Here is a 21,812-nt window from a genome sequence, read left to right on the forward strand (position 1 = left end):
TTTACAAATGTCACTCTTTTGAACAATAACCTCTAACAAAAGATAAAACAAAACAACAAAAAATATGACACGAAACCCCAACACAAAAATTAACAGCTTTTTCAAATAATCAAAACAGGTCCAAAACATGTCAGTTGATATTTAATGTCTAAATATATTAATTATTTTATGTTTATTTATGATAATTACATTGCTCCTTACAAATTATAACTTCATAAGACTTATGCAAACATAGTCAAATCAATCTGTTGCTGAAGAAATTCTTAATTCTTTAAAACCTTCCCCACATAAAATGCAAGTCAATAAATATATCATGTATTCAATCTTTTTTTTTTTATATAATAAGCAAAGTCTAAGATATTAACATCTACCAGAATCTAAACATTATGGCCACAAGTTGACGGGTGTAACCTTTTAATTCATCCATTTACGGCAGTTCCAGGCTCCACAATTACACGGTATCTTGTTGGCGTCGTCTTCCACGTCAAATTGGTAGTCATATGACAGCTGTAAATACCACAAGCGTGTTACGTATGAATTATCACAGAATGTATACCCATTTAACATAAAACATCTAAAATTAACACACAATTATAATGATAACATATACTCACAACCATATTTATTGCATAATTGTAATTATTCATACATTTATAACTGTTACTCTAGGTTGTTGAGAAAATCACCATGACAACAACATCATGTGACTATACCCTTCAAACCATTAGTATGACAATATCAGAATTAAGTTCACTCGTACATCATTAGACATGTATATTTTATTTGTACATAAGTCAAGCCATTCAATATTAGATTGCATAGCAACCAAATTATTATCACTATGGCAACAAAGCTCTCATCAATGTTGCCATGTAAACATATATTGATGCCACATCAGTCTCAGTCGCCATGGCGATGTGCCAAGCCACCATCACTATGGTAATGAGGTCACTTAGTTCATCCATTTACGACAATTTGGAGCACTGCAGTTACATGGTATTTTGTGCTGATCATCTTCAAAATCAAACTGATAGTCATACGTAAGCTGTAACAAGAATGAAAAAAACACAAGCTGCAGTAAAGTTAGTCTGAACTTCTCAATGAAAATACCCATCACCAATTGCATGTCTTCTTTTGTTACAAACAGGTAGAACATTAACCTAAACCACACTTCCCCCCTCCCCCACCACACCCCACTACTTTAAAACTGTTCTACTTTTTCTTCATAGAACAGATTTAATTTTAATTTTCGCATCCTGAACAGTAAGCAGCTAAAAGTATTTATTCTCAACAAAACATGAAGAACCCAAATGAATCAAATATTGACTCTTGAAGTTTCTAATCCAATTTCTCTATGAAATAATAGAATGTGCAGTTATGCAGAAAATTAGACATTCAAATAATTCATGAATTAGAAATGAAAATAAGCACAAAGTAAACACATTTAAGCAGAACAATACATGCAATTAGAATTATAATGGATAACATTTAAACAATTTATATTCAAGATAAACTAGAATTGCTTCTACTTGCACAACTTTTTCATTATTTTAACTACCATGTTCACATAAAGACATTCTATTGAAGCTTGTAAACATACATGTAGTTAATACACCAAGCACACAGATTCACAAAAGCTATATGTTTAAGTTAAACGTTCAGCTGATTAAAGAAATTAAAACAATGCAAGTAAATCAAGTATCACTTTAATCTTATGATAAGTTATACTCATGTTAACATGCAAAGAAACTCCGAGGGAAAGTTCTGCAAGTTTGTTGCAATATATAAGCAAACATGCAACATCCATGTCCCTGTAAAAATCACACTATTAAACTGATTTGATATACATGTATTTTTTCATTTCATATAAGACTAATTCCAAAAGTCTTGGTTCAAAGCAGAAGAAATCTCTGCTTCTTTAACCATCAGAAACAAAATGAAAACTTAGAACACATCTTACTAGTACAAGTGTGTTTAAAAACACAGAGACACTATGAATGTCATATGGTGACCCTCGAGTCCAATGTGGAACAAGACAATATTTCATTGCTCATGCAAGCACCTGAGTAGAACCACAATCTTGAATAAGTTGGCTAAAATACAACTTCCTCACATGAAAGAATTCTATTTCCAAGAGTTTCCAGTTTACAGATGTCACAGTGATGTGACCTAAAATCAGTGACCTTTACTGTCACCCATGGGACACCCTAGCCTTGTCTAACAAACATTTTTTATATCCCCTATTCTACTCACCTCCTCTCCTTTTGAAATCCTCCTGTTTGTGATGATGATAATTTTGCCTTCTTTATCTATCTCAACAACCTCGGCAACACAATTAGGGTCACACGAGTGATTTATGTAACGTGCTGGCCCACCGGCCATTGTAGCGTCACAAACGGTGTCATTGTCTATCCTGAACATGTAAACTCCACGATTCTACAATATATGTAAATATACATTGTTATATTGTACCATAACAACATTTTTAAACATTATGTTTAAACATTATGCTTATATTATCCTTCTGTATGAAACCAAAATTGTAGGTTGCTTTTCTCATAATTTTTGTATTTTGTTGTTGTTTCTTTTTTAAATCTACTCTTATATTTACAATTAAAGCATTCACATATATTATACATCATCCATGTTGAACGAACCCAAACGTCATACCTCAAACTGCAAGGAATCTATAAATAAGTTTATTATATAAATTCAGTAAGGGTAAATTGTATTATTTTGACTGAATTAGAGTAAAGCTTTGCTAATCTCACTAATTAAAATATCGATCTAAAAAACTTGCAATGTTTTGCAGATGTAAAGAACCACAGTCTTAAATATAGAGAGATGGCCCTGTCAAACAGTTTTACTGTCAGGACAACTATGGTAATTGATCTTGTAATTCTGAACATAATTATACCAATTTCACTGACGGCATTGACAGTACAGTGTAACTTCCAAATTCCGGAACTTCTGAAATCCGGAAACTTCTAAAAACCGAACAATTTTTTTTCGGTCCCGATTTTTTCCCTTCTATTTTCTATTTATATAATACTTCTGAATTCCGGAACTTCTAAATTCTGAATTCCGGACAATATTTTCATAAAATTAGAGTCAAATCAATGCAATTTTACCTCCAAAAACCGGAAATATTCAAAGGTGTGAAATACATTTTAAACCCTGCAGGAAGATTTAATCTCCCTATCAATTGTTTACTAGTTAGCGGTGATCGTGTAATTTGACACGCGTTAAAATCACAAACTGTGAAACGGTATGTTTGAAGTGATGCGGGTAATCAAAGTAATTTACGGCGGTCAGTTAATTTGAAGTGTTTATTAGCGGATTAAATGACAATTAATTGGACAATGTATGCATCAAACGTATCTAGGGATTTTATTGCATTTGATGTAATAGTTTATTAACTAGCATCGGACGATATGTAAGTTTATGCAATAAACAACATTTCTACAAACTGATAAAAATTTAAAAGCAGTTGCAAGTAAGATATAAATGTATTCTTTTCATTCACATCTTTATCTTGATAAAAAGACTATTATATATGATATTACAGTAAAGGCCACTTCTTCCTTGACATTTATTGATATTAATTAAGTGGCTTAGTCTTGTCCGCATTATCATAAACCTCTGAATTCCGGAAACCTCTGAAATCCGAACTTTTTGACAAGTCCCATGGGTGTTCGGTTTTCGGAAGTTACACTGTATATACTTTGATAATTTTACCTGAGATTCATAAGTTTTCTCCCTCCTGTTGGCAACTTCATTCCTAATCAGATCTCCTATATACTCTATCACCATTGTGTGCATGTCCAAGTCTTTAGCTGCATACAGTCCTAGACCCTACAGTCACAAAACCGAATACATTATACGTTATTCTTTTATTGTAAATTTGGATGAGGAAGAGGGATGGATGAAAGCTAAACATGGGCCTGCATTTCAATGTTGCAACTTACGTTTCTTTGTGTGAATTGTTATTTGTTATGAAAGGCCGATTCTCATGAAGAGCTACCATATGCTCTCCCTATTGAGCTAAGTCTAAAAAATTCCAATTTTCAGTAATAAACAAAATACCATCACACTTCAAATAGTAAAAAAGGAAGTCTTGATAATATGTGTTAAAAGCTACATGTATTATGACAAATTTTAGAGCAAGATATTAACACAAAATTGAGTCCAGTTTACCTTTATCGTGCTCAATATCTTAAAAGGACTTGTCCATTTTTAAATCTGGATTCAGTATTTAAGAAAGTATTTCAAAATATGTACTGACTGAACAGTAAGCAGTAGTGAGCAGTGCAGACCATGATCATAATGCATGAATATGCCATCTAAACTAGTCCCATGGTAGAATCTATTGGCCCTGGCAGACTGGAAGTCAAGCCCCTGGTGTACACTTACCTGAATTCTTGATCTTCCAAGGTAGACAAGATTCTTCCATTCTGTCTTCAGTCTACGGTATTGTTGAGATTTGGAATGCACGAAATGTTTCATGTATGGTGAGTTTACATCTCCAGTAAGACTTGTTACAGTAGATGGCAGGGAATGGGTGTGGCTTGACTGTAGAGTATGCGGTCTAAAAATAGATCAAAATAACTTATAACATAAAGGATATTTCTAACATAAGCATGCTTTAATGTGCTGTTTATACGCAACACAAATGATGTCACATCAAAGTGTTATTATACAAGTATAATATTGTTTTCATTATATGACTTTATTACAACCTGGGTTGTAGTTTATGTGATAATAAAAGGTATACTAACAGAGCAATACAATATTCTTAGGCCTTGAATAACAACATTACTTGGTTTATACAAATTTATTTTAGTTTGATGGTGTTGGAAGCTACAAGCTTATTGAAACACTCTCGAATCCGTTCCTGGAACCAACCAGTACTAAGCAATGAATGTAAAGTTTCTTGCTCAAGGAAACAACAGCTTGCCCCTGACAGGGTTTGAACCCACTCGGTCAGCAATCCTTAGATTACTAGTCTGACGCGTTAACCACTCGACCACGCCGCCACACTTCTTCAATCAACAACATGAACTGATCTAATAACTTTAATTACAAGGATGTTTTACTATATATACTGATATTGATCAGTCTTACTTTTTGAAGTGTGTTCGCAGTTTTGGCTCGGATCTTGCACAGCCAGATGGATTAATGGTAAGAGGTAGGTCAATCAACTGGCGACGACCAAACTTGAACACATATTCCCTCAACAGATCTGTGCCTGGAAGCTGTTATATACAACAAAAATTGTATAAAAAATATGTTTATTTAACCGGTTTTCAATTTAACAAGGTGCAAAAATTATCATGGAGTTACAAAAAGAACTTGTTTGAAAAATTGTTTCATTATTATTATTATCTTGTCCAACCCTTTTATAGAATAATACACATATTTTAGTTATGTTATAAAAAAAGCAACAAAAAATATCATGTTTACTGGTAACTCCATCATCAAAAGACATATATAGAGCAATTAAATCTTAATCAAACAAAATTTTTACAACTAATGTCTCCATAGGACATAGATTCTGCAAAATTCACTGTTTTGTCAGTGTACAGATGAACAGTGGGGCAGACAGACAAAGACAATTCTATATTCAATCCCTACAAGTAGTCGGGGGCATTAAAGGGTACTGTAAAGTTCATAATATTACTGTTATATTGAGTGATATATATTGTAAACTCACAGATTCCACCAATCTGACAATATTTGGATCAGTCAATCCATACAGCTCCTCTCCTGTGGTAAATGTAGGGAACACTTTCACAAGATCTGAATCCCGTCTCAGCTTCTCTAGGGGCTCCAATATGTTACGCCAGACACCAGCACAGGACGGATTCTTCAAGACAATGTCTTCATGACCATCCTCTACGACCTTGACACTGAACTCTGGTTGACCTTCGTTGTCTTGGATACTACAGATATACCTGCTACGTTTATATAGTTGACGCATACTCCAGTAATATCTAGAGGCCTTGTACCCAACCTGAAATAATAAATGTCAAAATAACAAACAGTTTACCATCAGTTTTAAGGAAACCCATCTTACCTGTAGTGTACTCAGAGTAGCTATCACAAGATAACAAGTTCAGACAGACTGGCAAGTGGACAAGCTGACTCCAGTATAACCCCTTCAAAATTAGTTTGCTGGGTTATAGTAGATATCACAAGAACTGTCGGAGGACAGTAACGCTCGACTATTCGAAAATTTGTCACAAGGGTGTTTCATTGAGTATAATAATGCTTACCTATATGAATACATAAAATTGTCCGAAAAGGTACAAACTCTTCAAGTTTCAATACATTCCCTTCAGTAGTTATGGAGAGACAAGCTTACATGCAAAAACTTAACCAAGAATTCATGAGTCAAAAAAGGGGCATAATTATGTAAAAAAGCAAATCAGAGTTATGGGACTTGTGCCAATCATCTTAGATAATCACAGAGACCAAGTGTGTGAAGTTTCAATCCATTCCCTTCAGTAGTTATGGAGATACCAGCTTACACGCAAAAACTTAACCAAGAATTTCTAAGTCAAAAAAGGGGCATAATTATGTTAAAAAGCAAATCAGAGTTATGGGACTTGTGCCAATCATCTTAGATAATCACAGAGAACAAGTGTGTGAAGTTTCAATCCATTCCCTTCAGTAGTTATGGAGATACCAGCTTACATACAAAAACTTAACCAAGAATTTCTAAGTCGAAAAAGGGGCATAATTATGAAAAAAAGCAAATCAGAGTTATGGGACTTGTGCCAATCATCTTAGATAATCACAGAGAACAAGTGTGTGAAGTTTCAATCCATTCCCTTCAGTAGTTATGGAGATACCAGCTTACATACAAAAACTTAACCAAGAATTTCTAAGTCGAAAAAGGGGCATAATTATGAAAAAAAGCAAATCAGAGTTATGGGACTTGTGCCAATCATCTTAGATAATCACAGAGAACAAGTGTGTGAAGTTTCAATCCATTCCCTTCAGTAGTTATGGAGATACCAGCTTACATACAAAAACTTAACCACAGGGACGCCGACGCCGACAAATGGGTTACTGCATTAGCTCGATTATTCTGCGAATAGTCGAGCTAAAAATCATTCTTAAATGTTGTTGTTGGGTTTTACGTCTCACCAACACAGTTGATGTATATGGTGATTTTCCAGCTTTATTGGTGGAGGAAGACCTCATGTGCCCTTCTGTGCATTTCTTGCACAAGCTGGCACTCAAGTAGAACCACGAACATTCCATAAACTAGCTGGATAGGTTCCTCACATGAAAGAATCCTAAGTCCCTGGCTAGATAATTCTTAAATGACCAATAGTAAGATCAAGTCTAGCATTTATTCAGTAGTTACTAATATCTTGAATATCTTAAAATTCCGAGCTCTTAATTCAAACAATACCACTTTTACGTTGCAGACTGAGTCTTGCTACAGAAATTTGTGATGTTCAAATCTATTTACACTAAAAGTGTCCTCATTGATTTTAATGTTCTAACTCAATCACTTCAATCTATTAAATAAATCATGGAATAGATACATTATCATGTATTTATAAACTGCAAATTAGCATGTCTAAAATAAATCAATCTACTGAATTTTATATTATTCATTTTTCCTGTATTTGCTTTAAATTTGAAACTGTTCATTTCTTACTTAAGGAATTTCACAGCAATATTGGGCAACTAACAATATGGAGTTTGGTCTGACAACACAAGCATAGACTGGTCTTATATTAAACTAAAGTAAATATCGCAGCAGAAAGAATTCGAAAAAGTTCAGGGACAAAAATCAACTTACAGGATAAATATGATCCCTGGAATTGTACTTGCCACTGGCCATCTGGTGAGGTAGCAATTGACCAATAGAGTGTAAAACCATTGAGCCGAGACGTAATGTATGCTGGCCATCTTCCTGTAGCAACATGCTGTAAATATACAAAGATCATACTTAATCAATCAACAGGTAATATAATTTGAAAATATGATGTACATGTATAAACACATAGACAGATTAACAGTTTTAAACCAACTCCCTCTTCTTATCTACCTATTTCAGTTACTATAAAATCTTAATAATTCAAGACATAATTAAGACAGGAAGGGTGATAAATTTACATTTACAATGAAGAAAATTGTGTTAGGAAAACAGCAAATATACATGGTGAACATGTTTCAGTATATATCAACTTAATCCACAGCATTAACCCTTAACCTGTTCTAGCTAAAAGTGATTAACCTCTGCCACCAGTATAGAGCCAGGCACAGTCTGACAAGGCTTTATACTGTTTGTAGCTCAAGTTTTGTATTTTGTTACTGAAAACGGACAATTCCAAATTGAAAGCAGGGTGATTCAATTACAGAAATTCAGCAGGTTAGGAGTTAACATCCCACATCTTCTGAATGACATATATCAGCATGGCACTCACTTTAACAGTGAAATATTTTGGTAAACCATTATTGGTTATGCGAGTCCTTATTCTGAACAATTTATACTAATCAAACAAAACACACAAATTCCAGTAAAATTACCATGCAAGACAAATACAGTATAATGAATAGAGAAGAATATTAAAATCTTACTTGGCAACTTGCTCATCCTCCTCTCTGTTGATGTAAACTCTACGATGTACAATCAATGATTTGAGTACCTGCTCAAGTTGAACACCTTTTGGGGTGTGTGGTGGACACAGAATTGTCTGAAAAAGTTTGGAGTTTTTATAATAAATTATAGTGGTACAGCACATAAACTAATACAAATAACACATTCAATATAATTTCACATAAAAATATTTCAACTCTACATAATTTATGTCTTCATTTAAGTACTTGGCAATTTTCTATTAACCAGAAATACATCCATAGGATACAGATGTCCCCACATTCCACTGGTTTGTCAGTTTTCTGAAAGACAGCAGTCTTTTGATGAACAGTGTGACAGCAAACAGCTCGACAAACTGGTTTCGAAAATTTTTATTTTTATTTTTTTATTTAATTATATAAGTGGGATCATAGAAAGGATTTTTTTAAAGCAACATTTTATGCTTTTCTACTTTATTCTATCTTTCCTTCCTTTTATAAATCTTATATTCTCATATTTACAAACAATACACAAAGTGATAAAAAAAAATCCCAAACTTTTAGGACTTGTTGACCTGGATTATTTTTTTTATTTGAAATCAAGTCAATTACCTTGTCTTCAAAGAAGATACAGCCCACCAGCTGAGCACATGCTACGTGATAGATATTGTTACATCTTTGCTTAAAGCAACCCAGAGAAGCTCCAGTTTTGATACAAACAACACATTTCTGTTTGGAGCTACGTTTATATGCCTGTTGTACATTCATTAGTGCACCATTCAGTGTCTCATACACCTCCTGGGACCACAGGGCACAGTTTAGATGAGCCCATTTGTCTATATCCATGTTCAGAAGCCTGAAATAAAATTACATTTGTACTATTAGTATCAACATACCATGTTCTGTCACAAACATGACAAAATCTAACTTATTTCTAATCTTTCATATAAAGTTAAGGAGTCACTAACACCAAGCACAGTATTTCTTATTTTTATATTTCTTATAAAGATCAGGTATCATAAAAAATGTTCTCTCATCTTATTCTTTCTAAAAGTCATGTTAATACATGTTGCATCATGTCAAGTCCTGTAACATCATGTAAAGTACTGCCATATCATGCCAAGTCCTGCCACATCATGTCAAGTCCTGTAACATGTCAAGTCCTGCTACACCAAGTCAAGTTCTGTAATATAATGTCAAGTCCTGCCATATCATATTAAGTCCTTCCATTGTAACATTATGTTCAGTTCGGTAACATCATGCCAAGGCCTTTAAGATCATGGCAAGTCCTGTAACATCATGTCAAGTCATCTAACATTATGTCAAGCCCTTTCACATCATGTCAAGTCCTGTAACATCATGTCAAGTCATCTAACATTATGTCAACCCTGTCACATCATGTTAAGTTCTGTAACATCATGTCAAGTCTGTTAACATCATGTCAAGTCCTTTAACATCATGTCAAGTCCTGCTTATTAAGTAAAGTCCTGCAACATCATGTTAAGTCTTGTAACATAATGTCAAGTCCTGCTTATCAAGTTATGTCCTGTAACATTATGCCAAGTCCTGTAACATCATGTTCAGTCTTGCAACAACATGTCCAATCCTGTTATGTCCTGCCACATCATGTTAAGTCTTGTTACATCATATTTAGTCTTGGAACTTCATGTCAAGCCATACTTATCTTGCTTCTGACCACCAAATCACAGACTTGACTTACATATCTGAATGCAAGTCTAATAACATAAATTAGTGACTATAATACCCACCTTCCAGAACCATTAGTGTCACCATCACTGTATTCCTGACAGAATTCACATATTCTCTTGTCCTTTATCTTCTCTTTATCATGTCTTATAGCCACAGAGAAACTATGCCATAACTGAAATATATATTTCATATACATCAATTTATATGTTTCTTAAGTAAATAAACTATCAATTTGCCGCACACTTTAATTTCATACAGAGTGTATATATATATCAGAATTATCAATTTTAATATACAACAAATTAATTTCTGATAAATATAGCCATGTTTATTTCTAATGACAGTAAATAAAACAATATACTTGTGGGAACATATGTTTCTAAAACTTCTTGCTTCTAGAGCTCTTTCATTCTAGAGTGCCAACTTACACACATGATTTATATTAGCTAATGATTCAACTTAAAACAGCATGCCTCCAGATTCATGCTAATTTTTCATGAATTTTTTTAATATGTACAGTGAACAAAGAAAATAATTAAAGAAACAAACTTTAGCCCCATAGCCTGCTGGCAGCAACTGAATCAACCCATGTGACCAGTGCAGACCAAGATCAGCCTGAAAATCTGTGCTGTTTGGTCATGCTCTGCACTGTTTGCTATTCACTTAATTTTCCCCAAAATTGATGAATAGTTATGTCCGGATTCAAAGATAGACAAGTCTATTTAAGATATTTAGTGTGGTACGGGTACACTACCTGATTTTCATCTTCATCTTTCTTCATACTAGTGTACACCTCTGGGAACATGTTCACATCAAACCTCTTATATCTTATGTCCTTCCATTTCTTTACCAGTGGCACCTGAAATAGATAAATCAATAATCTTCACAGTTTCTAGATTTCCTATTACAAAATATCCACATAATTATTTTAATCCCTTCCTTTTAGTGTAATTTGATTGTTTTGCTGTTTTTGGTTTTAGTCACATTGGTGTAGTTAAGGCCAAACAGAGTCTTTTCAAGCTTTCTTGTTGTATAAAACTCCCATCTTTTATTTTGGGCATGCAACAGTGCACGATTAGACTCACTGACCAACTGGAAGGGAGCTTTTTTGATACATAATTTGTTTAAATGCAAATTATTTGCTTCAAATGAAACACAAAAATCTTGACCAAGCGTGCTTTATGTAGTTAAAATTATTACAAGTACAAAAATTTGAAATGGCATTAAGTGGGAAAATAGACCTGTGCATACATTCCTCAAATTGTTATGGTGAGCACTGGCTATATTTTACGTTTTCAACAATTCTTAGCTGGTCTCCTTTCATTTTTCTATTCCTTTATAAATGTTTACTACATGATCAGATTTATAATAATCATACCTTTGGCTCTGTAAAACTACTACTTCTTCTATATGGACGTTTGCCTAACTCTGGTCTGCCTCTCATTAATGTAGGACTGCCTAACTGTGGTGTGGGAGGTCCTGACTTGTTGGGTGTGGTGTCCATTGACTCCATACCCATACCTGGGGATGGTGTCACAGAGGGCGTGGCTGTCAAACTTGAGGAGGGTGTTAACTCCCTTGGGCTCATCAATCCTTGATCTGTTATGTTAAAAATAACATAAATTTTAAACACAAAATTTGAGAAAGACAATCAATATTGTTGAAAGACAACTATATGTTGAAATGGTTGAAGACTAAATTTTGTCAAAATGAAGTCTTTAAATTAAGCATTAGATACTTTTTTCGAAAACATGACAAATCAAACTACCTACAAAACTTATTTATCAAATCATTGTTATATTCTGGAAATTTTATTTCCACTACTTTTTTTGGGTAAGACACTAGTTTACCAATTTTTTAATCAGATACTGCAAGCAGTTCTTCAATAAAATGTTCCTGGATGGTCATTATTTTTTCCAACACTAACATCTTTTTGTGCCAAGTGAAATACCGAAACCAAAATGATATTTGCAGTAGGGAAAGATTCAAGGTCTGATGACTTCTTAAAAACTTGAAATTGCAAACTGGATAGCCCTTATACCAACAACTGACTGCTCCAAATGGCTGGAAGCCAGGGACAAGTCTATTTAGATAAGGTTTAAGAACTTACCTCTATGTTGTGAAAACAAGGCTAGTTGACTATTTTGGTCTGTTAGATCCGGTAGTTCTGGTTTATATGTCATCTGTCTGGTGATGGTGAAGTTAGCAAGACAGTTGCGGCTACAGAATGTCATCATGTCTCCTTCCCCCTCCTATATCACAGAAAATAAAATACAACTATCATTTTATTTTGTTATATTATGGGGATTACATGTTCCAGAAAAAAGGCTTTAGCCCATCAATAACAGGAAGAATTGAACCTGATTTTATACTTCTATTTAAAATACGAGTATAACAAATAAATGCAATAGATTTGCAATTAAACTGGTATTTTAACCAGTCATTTCAATCAAATTCCATGTAGATTTTGTGGGTAAAGACGAAATAATTCCATTATGTTACTAAGATACACACCATTAAAAACATCAAAAAAGTATGTAAAAAAAGATATTAAACAGATTTATATACACCTCTGTAATCTTTTTGGTTAATAAAATCTGACAAATATCTTATTTAATGTTAGGAAAATTTGGTGAAGGAATTCTAAGGACATACCAGTTCTTCCTTGGTGAGCAGAGGTATCTCTGACTTTTTCTTCCTGATACCAGCATTGACAAATGCCACTTCACAATGTCTGCAGTAGGTCTGTTTTGATTTGGACAAGGAGTGAATCTTGAGGGCTTCTTCTTTGTCTGCAATGATGTGTAAGAAAACAAATAAATTACATGATAAATAATAAATATAATTGTTCAATTAAATTCTCAACTACATTACTTTCAAATCAGACAGTAAAATTAGTTTGTACTCTGACCAGTTAGTTTTATCAATGGAAATCAACACAATCATGATAAAAATTTGCCTTAAAAAGAAAACTTCTTGTGAAATGTAAAATATGGAAATCAATGTCACATGCCATCTTGTGCAAAATCATTGTTTACATGGGAAAATGATATGCTAGACCCTTCAATGTGACCTTCATCCTAAGGCAGTTACGTTTCATACTTTATTTTCATCAAAATTAAATTTCTTTCAAATTGTTGAGTATTTCAAAACTAAAAGTTCACTTACGTTTCAAGTTGGATTTAAATTGTTCAGGAGATGGACTTCTACTCTCCTCATAAGTTGGTGGTGCAGCTATCTTCAGTAGGTCTGCAATAGCTGATAAAACACCTCCAATATCTTCTGCTGCCTTCGCTGACAAGGTCAAGGTCACTGAAACTTCTGCGTCTGCTGCAGCATCTTTGGATGACCTTGCTAGACCTGTCATGGGATCAATGTCACGATTCTCTTTGCCAGCAAGGGCAGATAACGCAGAGTCCAGCTCCTGCTTTCCTTTCTGAGCAGGTATTTGTACATTCAATGGAGTTTTAATGTCTGTTAATGGACTTTCCAATCCTGCCTCTTGTTTGACCAAAAATGGCGGGAACTTGACTGGAACTGGTTGTAGTAACGGCACAGTGGGAGAGGTACGAGTCTCCTCGTCTAGAGCAGCAGGTTCTATTGGACGTAGCATTGGGAAATCTGGTTTTTCCTCGTCACCAAAACCTGCTTCTGGGGAGGAGGAAGATATCACTGATTCTGGACTTCCAGATGGCCTAGAAGAATAGATGCAAATTGTTTAAATATGTGCTACATAAAATGACTGAACAAGTCTTTGTAAGCAATTATAAATATTTGTTTCATAATCTAAGTTATTTATGAAAATCATGTCCCATTGTTCTTAGTGCTCGATAACAAAACAACCTGGACATCCTAACTTTTTTCTAAAGATACGAGGGTTGTCCAAAAAATTTGTGCACTGCAGTTATTGTCGTGAGAGTTATTAATAAAAACAAATGAATTATATATCACTTGAAAGAGAAATCTGTCTCAAATAAGAAAACAAAAGAAAAAGCCGATTAACCGGCGTGTTGTGTAAAAGAATGGTCATTGAGTTACCTTAGTAATGTAATAACACGGCGCACACACAACAAAAAATTGGGTTAGTTCATTACTGTAATTGTATTAATTGTTTGTTGCTTTTGTAAAGTGGTATTTGCTTTTTATGTTATAATTTGTTTTACTGTCAATAGAGGAATGATTGATGCAAAGTATTTGTGTAGTTTTTATTGTTTTTATGCAACGTACATGTAGCATATTCCACCAGTGCACAAATATATTGGACAATCCGCGTCACATGCGCCGGTATTACGGACGGACGTCTGCCTGACCAGTTATCATCGTCTACCGACTCTCTTTCTCTTCCACAGAGCGTTTGTGCCATTTAAAAACCAGCCTTCGTGACAGACACTGAACTTGTCCCGCTTGCCCTTTTAAGTTCTTTGTAGGTATCTGTTGGTGTTTACCAATATTTGCACCAAATTTATTGATCGTCCGTATTTCCAGACGTTTAGCGACTGACATTTCCACGTAATTACAGAATTGACGACCACACACAAATGTTTGTTTACGACTGTTACAATAGGGCAAATGACGCCATATTTTCTAGTGAAGAAGTTAAGAATACGTACACACACTTTTCCCTGAATTTTAACGTTAATATGTAGTGTTTAAAGAATACCGTGATGTATCAAAGTAATGAACTAACCCAATTTTTTGTCGTGCGCCGGTATAACGTTACCAAGGTAACTGTATGACGATTCGTTTTCAGGACATGCCGGTTACATGTTTTTTTCTTTTGTTTTCTTATTTAAGATATATCTCCCCTTCAAGTGATATATAATAAATGTTTTTCTATCGATAACTCACACGACAATAACTGCAGTGCACGAATTTTTTGGACAACCCTCGTAGTAACATAACAACCTGGATATACTAACTTCATCCTAAAGATAGTAACATAACAACCTGGATATCCTAACTTTATCCTAAAGATAGTAACATAACAACCTGGATATCCTAACTTTATTCTAAAGATAGTAACATAACAACCTGGATATCCTAACTTTTTTCTAAAGATAGTAACATAACAACCTGGATATCCTAACTTTTTTCTAAAGATAGTAACATAACAACCTGGATATACTAACTTTTTTCTAAAGACAGTAACATAACAACCTGGATATCCTAACTTTATCCTAAAGATAGTAAACAAACAACAACCTGGATATCCTAACTTTTATTCTAAAGATAGTAACATAACAACCTGGATATCCTAACTTTTATTCTAAAGACAGTTAACATAACAACCTGGATAATCCTGAAACTTTATCCTAAAGATAGTAACATAACAACCTGGATATCCTAACTTTATTCTAAAGATAGTAACATAACAACCTGGATATCCTAACTTTATTCTAAAGATAGTAACATAACAACCTGGATATCCTAACTTTTTTCTAAAGATAGTAACATAACAACCTGGATATCCTAACTTTATTCAAAAGATAACAACATAACAACCTGGATATCCTAACTTTTTTCTAAAGATAGTAACATAACAACCTGGATAGCCTTACTTTTTTCTAAAGATAGTGACATAACAACCTGGACATCCTAACTTTTTTCTAAAGATAGTAACTTAACAACCTGGATATACTTTTTTCTAAAGATAGTAACTTAACAACCTGGATATACTAACTTTATTTTCAAAAGATAGTAACATAACAACCTGGATATCCTAACTTTTTTCTAAAGATAGTAACATAACAACCTGGATATCCTAACTTTATTCAAAAGATAGTAACATAACAACCTGGATATCCTAACTTTATTCAAAAGATAGAAACATAACAACCTGGATATCCTAACTTTTTTCTAAAGATAGTAACATAACAACCTGGATATCCTAACTTTATTCAAAAGATAATAACATAACAACCTGGATATCCTAACTTTTTTCTAAAGATAGTTACATAACAACCTGGATATCCTTACTTTTTTCTAAAGATAGTGACATAACAACCTGGATATCCAAGCTTTTTTTCTAAGTTCAATACGAAAAATATTTTTAAAATTTTGGTTTTTAAAAAAAAGGGGCCCTACTAAGTATGTCTGGGTTTTCGTTTGGGAAAAAATAATTAAAATTTTTAAATTTAACTACTTGGGAACTTCTTTTGTCTCCGGGGGGTTTCCCCTCTTGGGGGTTGGCGGAATTACCCGGGATATACCCCCCTTTTCTGGGCCCAGGTCCCGAAGACCAAAGGGGGGTGCTGATGACCTCGACCTTTCATTTTTTGGAATACGGGCCATTTATCATAACGAAAACCTTTTTTCTGAAAATTTTTCTTTTCAAAAAAGTGGGGGGAAGATAAGCACTTTATTTCAAAGTAATGTTACAATGGGGTAATTTTAAAATTTGAGAAAGCCATCAAATTTAAAATTACTTTTATTTCAAAATTTTTGAAAAAACAAAAGGGTTTTTTTTGTTTTAAAATTTTTAAACTTATGAAAATTTTTCCCGAAAAATAAGAGGACTAAAAGACTTTATTTTTTCAAAGGGAAAACTAAATGTAAAATGGGGGAAAAACAGAAGAAAAACGTTTTTTTTGCATATTCCCCTTTTTTTTCTTTTTTACCTGGGTTGGCAGTTTTTTTATAAAAAGATTTAAATAATTCCAAAAAGCAACCCAAAAAAAAAAACGCCCCAAAGCAGATAAAAAAATTTTTAAAAGGTTTTTTCACTATCTTTTTTCTATTTTACTTTTTAAATTGGCCCTTTTTTCTGAAAACCCCAACTTTTCCCTTTTTCCCCAATAACTTACCCTTAGATTTTTAAAAACTTTAAAGGGAAAAAAGGAAAAATAATGAAAAAAAATGCAAAATCTGGCTTAATTCCCCTGGTTTTTTTTCTTTTTTTGCTCAAGTTCTCTTTCCAGTACAAGGGGGTTTGGGGGAAACTTTTTTTTCCCAAATAGAAGTTCCTGATAGGGAAAACTGTCCTTAAATTTAATCAAAAAATCTTTTGTTTAAACCAAATTTGGTCCAGATAGAAAATATTTCCCTTGAAAAAAGCCGTTTAAAAATATTTGAGATTTTCCAGTTTTTTTCTTTTTCCCAAAAACCGGGGTTTTGTTTACCTTTTTAGCAGGAAATATAAGGGGTTATTAAAAATGAAAAAAATACCCAAAAAGTTTTTCACGAAACAAAAAACACAAAAAACAAAGGTCCAAGGGGAAACTGTAAACATGTATTTTACAGCTGTTTACGGAAAAAACCAAAAAAACCATAAATTTTAATCTTGGAAATTGGCCCCTCCCCTTGGCCAAGTCGGGGTTTAAACTTCCTACCCTTTTGGGGTTTTAAACCCTATTTATTTAAGCTTGATTGCAAAACCAGTTCTTGCAACTATCTTCCTACCTTCGAATTGTTAGCCCTAAACAGATCTGGGTTCAAATCCTATAAATGATTGTTTATTTCTCTTATGGTTAATAAGGGGTATCCGATTTTTCCCCAAAACAAAAACCTAAAGGGGAGGGGTTTGGGTGTCTTTCTCCCGCTGCCCAAAAAATGCCAAAGGGGGCACCTGGATATTCTCCAAAAGTAAAGGGTGAAAAATTTTTTAAAAGGAAATACTTTAAATGATGTGTTTTTCTTAAAACCCAAAAAACGGGAAAAAACATCAACAAATAAGGTGAGCTTTCCATTTACCCCTTTCCGTTTAGACCAAAAAGGAAGGAAAAACAGATTTGTGTATGTTGCCCCAACATCCCCGGTTCCCTTAAAGGTATGTGGGCAACTGTTTTACGTCCCGGGTTGAATTCCCCGTCCCTAATAATATCCACATTCTCCACCCCTTCTCGCTCCACCACCTTTTCCTTCCTTTCCCGCTTTTTCTTCTCTTTCTTATTTGTCCGGACATACTGGGGGGAAGCTTTAAAAAAAGGGAGGGTCTAAAAATTTTGGGGGCCCAAGGGTCCCCGGAAAATTTTGGGGGTTTTTGGGGAGCCTGGGGCGCCTGGTTTCTCTTGTTCAAAATAGATCTTTCCCCTTCCCTTTTTTTTTTTCTTTTCTTTTGGTGTTCCAAAACTTTGGGTTCTTTCTTTTTCTTTTCTGCGGGGATTTTTCCATTTTTTTTCCCACCCACGCTAAACTCCCATCTTCTTTGCTTCTTAAACACAAGGAAATAAAAAATATTAAACTAAAGTTCTTCTAGTTCTCAACAAAAAAGATTGGTAATTTTGATTGTCTTGTTAACAAAGCAACATTTCTAAAATTTTGCAATACAAACTCAATTCAAATTCAAAATTCAATTTATTGTGTCAGTAACACATTTAATTCACTAGTGTAAATATCTACCAAAGGAAACATTACAAATGAAGAAAAAGAAGATGAATCAGATCTGTAAACAATGTTCTTTTATTTTGCTAGTCAAAAAAATAGAACAATTCATAGGAGAAGCCAAACACTGTCACTACTTTTTTTAATTATTTTCACAGTTTTGATATCTTGAGACAGGGTGACAAACAGACAAGGTAAAATCTATCTCCCCCTTCACCTCTAAGTTGTAGGAGCATAAAAAACTATTGAGACTTACCGACATCTGGATCATTGGAATCAAGTAGTAATCCAGATTCAGATGGGGGGCGCTGTGTTGTCAAGGGGCATTTTTTTCTCTATTCTCTTCCAAGTTGACGCCTTTCTGTTTTTGGTGCTTTTTCCGAATTTAGGAAAATTCAAAATTTTGATATCCCGATAAAAATGAGCAAAAATTAACTTAACGTATTGCCCCTTCCCAAAGGGGGTTTCCCAAAGTTAGAAAATACAAAATTTAATTCCCCGAAACTATTTTGTTTAGAACCCAAACATTTTATCAGGTATTTTTAAAAGCTTTGCCCCTTTAACTTGTTAAGAAAGCTTATATTACAAATTTTTTAAAATTTATGCAAATTTTTTTACCCTTTCAGAAAAATTTAAGGTCCCTCTAATTTTCCCCTTTGTATACATCAAACATTGTTTTTAAAAAAAACAAAATTTTAATTAAAAAATTGATTTTTCCTTTTAAAAATTCAAAACAATTAAAATTTTAAAAATACTTTTTTTTTTATACCGGGGGAAATAAAAAAAAATTTTTTAAACAAAGGTTAAATTTTTTAAAATTAAAAACTTTTAAATGCTTTTTCAAAATAGGAAATTTTAAAAAAAACATACAAGGGGAGTTTCTGGTATTTTTTTAATATTAATATCAATAGGTTTCATTTTCAAATTCAAGCTTTACTACAGTAAATGATAGAGAAATTAATTATGTTATAAGCAAATATCATCAACCATTCATTACACATAATTCTACACTACACTGTATAATTATAGTTGTATGAAGTTGTAAGTTTTTGGTTAAATTACCTCAGAGTTGTCTGACTGTGGTGTAATATGTCCAGCGGCCGCAGCAGCTGCAGCAGCAGCAGCATTACTTTTGGCAAGGAGTTTCTTCAGAAGAGCATTTTGACTCGGATCCAAACCTGGTGGTAATTCTGGTAAAATAAAACATATTTCAATATTAGTCTCCTTCATTTATATATCTTTTTATCATGTACAACGTTAAACAGCTCTTTTAACATTTGTCCCATTCTTTAACAGGTTTTATAATTACATTAATTATATATAATTCTGCGGAAATTCTTTCTCCTACTTCTTCTAGGAAAACAACCCAATTTAGTGGAAAGTTTTAACCCAATAAATTGACAAGGGTAACCAGATTTAGTAACCAAAATTGAACAAGGGTGCCATAGTCACAAAATACGCCCGTTTACGAAAAAGCTTTAGATGGAGATGGGGGCATTATGGATAAGTGTTATCTAGCAAGCAAGTTTTTATTCTTGGCACTGTGTTGTTAAATGAACCTTAAAACAAATCAATAGGGAAGATATGCACAGAATGTGTGACCTTGACCTTGGTCGCAGGGACCTGAATTTTATGCACGGCACTCAGCCTCACAATGATGAACATTTGTGCCAAATTATATTGAAATCCCTCTATGCATGTAGAAGTTTTGCTCCAGACAAGTGTTTTTCAATGAGCTCTAACTGTGACCTTCATCTTTGACCTAGAGACTTGGTTTATGTGCAGGGCACTACGTCTCATGGTGGTGAACAATTCTATAAAAGTAACATTAAAATTCCTCCATGCATGTAGAAAATATGCTCCGGACAACATCTGGATATTTAATCATCTCCAGTGACCTTGACCTTGCAAGTATTAACCTAAATTAAATGTGTAACACCTGTAGTCATGATAGTTACCATTTGTGCTACAATCCATCAATAAATGATGACTAAATGGTCCCTATAACCATCTTCAAATTTTTATCTGAACTTTGACCTCTATGTGTAACCTTGACTTTGTTCGCAGGGATCTGAATTTTGCATGCGACACTCAGCCTCACAATGGTGAACATTTGTGCCAAGTTATATTGAAAACCCCCTATGAATGTAGAAGTTTTGCTCCGGACAAGCGTTTTTCAATGAGCTCTAAGTGTGACCTTGACCTTTGACCTGGAGACCTGGATCATGCATGGAGCAATACATATCATGGTGGTGAACATTTCCATAAAGTATTATAAAAATTCTTCCATACATGTAGGAGATATGCTCCAGACAAAATCTGGATATTTCACCATCTTTAGTGACCTTGACCTTGCATATATTGACCTAAAGTACATGTGTCACAGCCGTAGTCATTATAATGACCATTTGTGTTACAATCCCTCAATAAATGATGATTAAATCGTCCCTATACACATCTTCATATTTTTATCTTTTTTTAAATGGGCGTATAAAAAGTACATGACTTTGTAATTTAATAACTAAAAAATTCTGATTTAAGATTTTATTCTAGGGAAATACATTTCATTACAATTCTTAATCTTTGAATGAGCTGAACTGATATTTACTTGAAAATTAAAATATAATTAAATTTCTATGAGAAAGTATTTACATTTGATAAGGTAATTACTGTATGATCTTTATGAACAAATACCAAGTCTACAGAACACCATAGTTATCACAGTTAAGAATCTTGACCAATGAATGAAACATGTGTAAATAAATGTTACATTCTTTAGAACATACTCAAGTCTAAGAAAGAGGATTATTTCATGCCCTTTGATTAAATTCTATTTTTAGAATTGAAAGTGAAAATAGATCAAGGGGAGTAATTGTGTAAGTCATTTATGAACAAAGTAATAACTTTGTTGTCTCCCTTTGATTAAATTCTATTTACAAAATCTGGATATTTCATCATCTTTAGTGACCTTGACCTTGTATATATTGACCTAAATTATATGTATCACAGCCATAGTCTTGATAATGACCATTTGTGTTACAATCCCTCAATAAATGATGACTAAATGGTCCATATACACATCTTCATATTTTTATCTGAACTTTGACCTCTATGTGTGACCTTGACCTTGGCCGCAAGGACCTGAATCTTGCACGCGACACTCCGCCTCACAATGGTGAACATTT

At 33.6% G+C, this 21,812-nt stretch overlaps 2 protein-coding genes across 2 annotated transcripts in view; both read right to left on the reverse strand.

Annotated features, from left to right (window-relative positions):
- Positions 1 to 364: 364 nt before the first annotated feature.
- Positions 365 to 14,887, reverse strand: LOC132727096 (histone-lysine N-methyltransferase 2C-like). The gene is made up of 16 exons (XM_060712504.1): positions 14,868 to 14,887; positions 13,477 to 14,003; positions 12,964 to 13,100; positions 12,419 to 12,560; positions 11,687 to 11,907; positions 11,063 to 11,167; positions 10,368 to 10,480; positions 9,211 to 9,454; positions 8,602 to 8,717; positions 7,820 to 7,946; positions 5,714 to 6,013; positions 5,125 to 5,255; positions 4,414 to 4,588; positions 3,739 to 3,855; positions 2,254 to 2,436; positions 365 to 1,045 (listed from the first exon to the last, which is right to left on the reverse strand). The coding sequence occupies exons 1-16, from the start codon at positions 14,885 to 14,887 to the stop codon at positions 953 to 955; spliced, it is 2,751 nt and encodes a 916-aa protein (XP_060568487.1). The 3' UTR covers positions 365 to 952.
- A 3,106-nt stretch (positions 14,888 to 17,993) lies between these two features.
- Positions 17,994 to 21,812, reverse strand: part of LOC132727102 (uncharacterized) — a 73,000-nt gene continuing 69,181 nt past the window's right edge. Inside the window, exons 53-55 of the mRNA XM_060712507.1 lie at positions 19,690 to 19,817; positions 18,884 to 18,935; positions 17,994 to 18,220 (exon numbers count right to left, since the gene is read on the reverse strand). Of these exons, the coding sequence (XP_060568490.1) occupies positions 17,994 to 18,220; positions 18,884 to 18,935; positions 19,690 to 19,817 (407 nt within the window). The remainder of the gene's footprint in view (positions 18,221 to 18,883; positions 18,936 to 19,689; positions 19,818 to 21,812) is intronic.

This window comes from Ruditapes philippinarum, unplaced genomic scaffold (assembly GCF_026571515.1).
Source record: "Ruditapes philippinarum isolate M1 unplaced genomic scaffold, ASM2657151v2 ctg870_1_1_1_1, whole genome shotgun sequence".
NCBI classification, from domain to species: domain Eukaryota; kingdom Metazoa; phylum Mollusca; class Bivalvia; order Venerida; family Veneridae; genus Ruditapes; species Ruditapes philippinarum.